The sequence below is a fragment of the Phanerochaete carnosa genome (genome assembly GCF_000300595.1).
Source record: "Phanerochaete carnosa HHB-10118-sp unplaced genomic scaffold PHACAscaffold_717, whole genome shotgun sequence".
In the NCBI taxonomy this organism is placed as follows: domain Eukaryota; kingdom Fungi; phylum Basidiomycota; class Agaricomycetes; order Polyporales; family Phanerochaetaceae; genus Phanerochaete; species Phanerochaete carnosa.
Genome location: NW_006768344.1, coordinates 1 through 2,634, shown reverse-complemented (window position 1 = coordinate 2,634; position 2,634 = coordinate 1). Strand labels below are relative to the sequence as shown.

General features: G+C 53.2%; 2 protein-coding genes across 2 annotated transcripts; both read right to left on the bottom strand.

Moving 5' to 3' along the window:
* Nucleotides 1-903, bottom strand: PHACADRAFT_214851 (uncharacterized protein). The gene is made up of 3 exons (XM_007403063.1): nucleotides 547-903; nucleotides 345-521; nucleotides 1-292 (listed from the first exon to the last, which is right to left on the bottom strand). The coding sequence occupies exons 1-3, from the start codon at nucleotides 879-881 to the stop codon at nucleotides 268-270; spliced, it is 537 nt and encodes a 178-aa protein (XP_007403125.1). The 5' UTR covers nucleotides 882-903; the 3' UTR covers nucleotides 1-267.
* Nucleotides 904-2,174: 1,271 nt separating this feature from the next.
* Nucleotides 2,175-2,571, bottom strand: PHACADRAFT_202960 (uncharacterized protein; the record flags this gene model as incomplete). The annotated part of the gene is made up of 3 exons (XM_007403062.1): nucleotides 2,175-2,212; nucleotides 2,268-2,316; nucleotides 2,377-2,571. The coding sequence occupies 3 exons, from the start codon at nucleotides 2,569-2,571 to the stop codon at nucleotides 2,175-2,177; spliced, it is 282 nt and encodes a 93-aa protein (XP_007403124.1).
* Between the last annotated feature and the right edge of the window lie 63 nt (nucleotides 2,572-2,634).

Here is a 2,634-nt window from a genome sequence, read left to right as displayed (position 1 = left end):
CGGTCCTGACGATGCCGAAAGAGTCATAGAACCAGAAGGAGATCTTGTCGCTCTTGAACATCGAGCCGATGCTGTGTATACGAGTACCGTTGGTGGAAGACATGACTTCGAGCGCATAGCTCGCGGCCTGGTAGTGTGCGTCTGTGGCGACGGATTTCCCGGCACCGGGGGACTGTCCCGAGCTCGGGTCAAGTTTTGGCTTCTTTGCGGCGGAAACCTCGGCGTCCATCTCGTCGAGCAGCCGCTTGCGACCGACTTTCCTCGTGTTCATTGCGACGTTGTCCTTGACGACCTGCAAAGGAGTATCAGTCTCGGGGGCATCGTGACGGTAGTAAATGACGCACGGTGGCCTGTCGAACACTTGCCCTCCCGGGCTTGGCTTTTGGGGCAGGTGCAGGCGGCTTTGGAGGTTCAATGTGCCTCGCGTTGGCCTTGATCTTCTTCCGGTACTCTTTGAACTCGACGAAGTAGAGGAGAGACGTCCACTCCAAGCCCACGGGAGATTCGCCAGATGCCGAACGCTGCAGTCGTGCCACTTGATTCCTGCGTATCCCAACAACGTCGGGTTTTCTCTTCGCTCCGTTCATACCATGCAGTGCGTTCGTAAGAAAGTACCACGGGTCGTTACGGACAAATGTGAAGTCTTCGATCGGATATTTTGCGCGTCTAGACAGTAGCGTCCCCTTCGCGAGCTCGAGAACCTTGTTAGCAATCTTACAAAACGGCTCATACCGCTCCGTCTCATGTGAGGCCTCGCAGAACGCGTACAGCTGCGCCTGAATCTCCGGGTCTTCGAACCACCCATGATGCTTCGCCTTTCGAACCCACATCTCCAATTTCTTCCTGTCAAGTTCAAGCACGGCATCGAGCCATAGATACATGTCCACAATGCGCGAGTGCTCCTTGAGGTCTCTCTGGATAAACGGCTTGATGCGCTCGTGAGTGTGAGCGGCCAGCTCTTGGCTGGACGTCGTCATCTTGAGTGGCGTCGACAAAATCTGATTGACATGAGATGCAAGGCCGTTGAGGACGGCTGCACGGCGTGCGGCGCGTCCACGGGGGGTGGAACGGTCGACGCGAGGCTTGTGTCTGGCGCGGTTTGTGGCCATGGTGAGAAGTTAGCCAATGAGGAGATGCGAGGACCAACTCACCAAGACAAAGACTATATATATTTATTGATATGTCCTAAAGCGTCCAAACGTGATCTGAGCGACACAATGGCGATATTAGTGCCTAGACCAGGATGTGGTCCAAGCTCAATCTCAACTTTCCTTGTTAGGTATTGAGTAGGCGGGCGCCAGATAAGTTCTCACGTCAACCAGCATGGGGGGCGTTGGGGGCACGCACAGTGCTGTTCATCCGCGTTCGCGCACGCGTAGAAAGATAGCATTTTATAGTGAATTTTGATGTGTATTTATGGCGGATTTATCTGCCATTCGAGTTCAGTACTGCGCCAGGTTGGAACCAATAATACCGCCGAAGCGCTTCTGGTAATTCTTTGATAAGATAAGCGCTCTGTTGGAGCCCAGCTCCGAGTCTGGTGACTGGCAATAGCTAACCTCTGGCTTTTTAGAGTATCCACTCGGGCTGTTATATTCTGTAGAACTTACACAAGGTTGATCTGTCGCGATTCTGGCGAGAAATAGGTCACGGCCGACCATGATCGCCGGCCTGAATCGACTCAGAGAGTCGCATCAAGTTCTTCAAATGACGACAGCCACCTACCGGTACTCTATCCTGAAATGCCAGCAATCGCTGTTACTAGAGCACTTAATATTATATTATTTCTCTATTCGTCTGCTTCGAGGTCAACATTAATTTTGGGCAACGTTGGAGGCACCAGTAGAGCCGCGAGTGGATGCGGTGGCACCGTCCGCCAAGGTAATAAAGTCTGACAGAGTACCGGAAGGAATAGCCCCACGCAAACCTTGACAGAACCATCTAAGTGGGAGCCCTGAGTGTTCCAAGCTCCGCCGTTACGCTCATCGTCCGCCGTGCAGTAAGTTAGACATTTCCACATCAACATAAGGTCGTGTACTAGTAGGCCGCGTGCATGCCGGTAAACTACGACTCTCTGATGCGTAATACATCTGAGAGCCAAGAGTTTCGAGCCAAACACGTCACCTCCAAAACACGCCCCATATTCACAAACAGTTTACCAGCCCGTCTCATTCTTAGAAGATGGTATCCGCCCAAGCACCACCGTAGAACACTGCGAAATTGCGAGAATTGAGTCACATCACGAGCGATAGAGACAAGAGACTTACAGAAGTCCAACGTGGACTTGACCTGAAGATCGGTTCCCGGAGTGCACGTCTAGGGATGAAGAGTCAGCCGCTGTCAGAACTAAGATAACCCTCGCAGGCGTTCACGTACGGTGTTCGGGGCCTGACCACCGTTAGAGTTGATCCTGAACACCTGGTCCGCCAGCTGTCCAGCCTTCTTCCCGTTGATCACAAGCACAGGCTCAACAAGCCAGTTCGAGTTGACCGAAGGGTCGTTCGGAGCGGGGACGTTGGCCGACTCGCCGGCGACCAAGTACGCATTCGCCTTGTTGGTGTCATTCTCCATCCGCTCGGACTGGCTGAAGTCCCACTTGGCGTAGATATTACCGCTCGTCGCATTGACCGGATC

Excerpts from the sequence above, each read along its gene's own strand:
- PHACADRAFT_214851 (XM_007403063.1), bottom strand. The coding sequence starts at position 881 with ATGTATCTATGGCTCGATGCCGTGCTTGAACTTGACAGGAAGAAATTG. Across the intron at positions 522-546 it reads CCCGACGTTGTTGGGATACG|CGTTCGGCATCTGGCGAATC; the intron begins CAGGAATCAAGT and ends GCACGACTGCAG. Across the intron at positions 293-344 it reads CAAGTGTTCGACAGGCCACC|GTCGTCAAGGACAACGTCGC; the intron begins GTGCGTCATTTA and ends ACTCCTTTGCAG.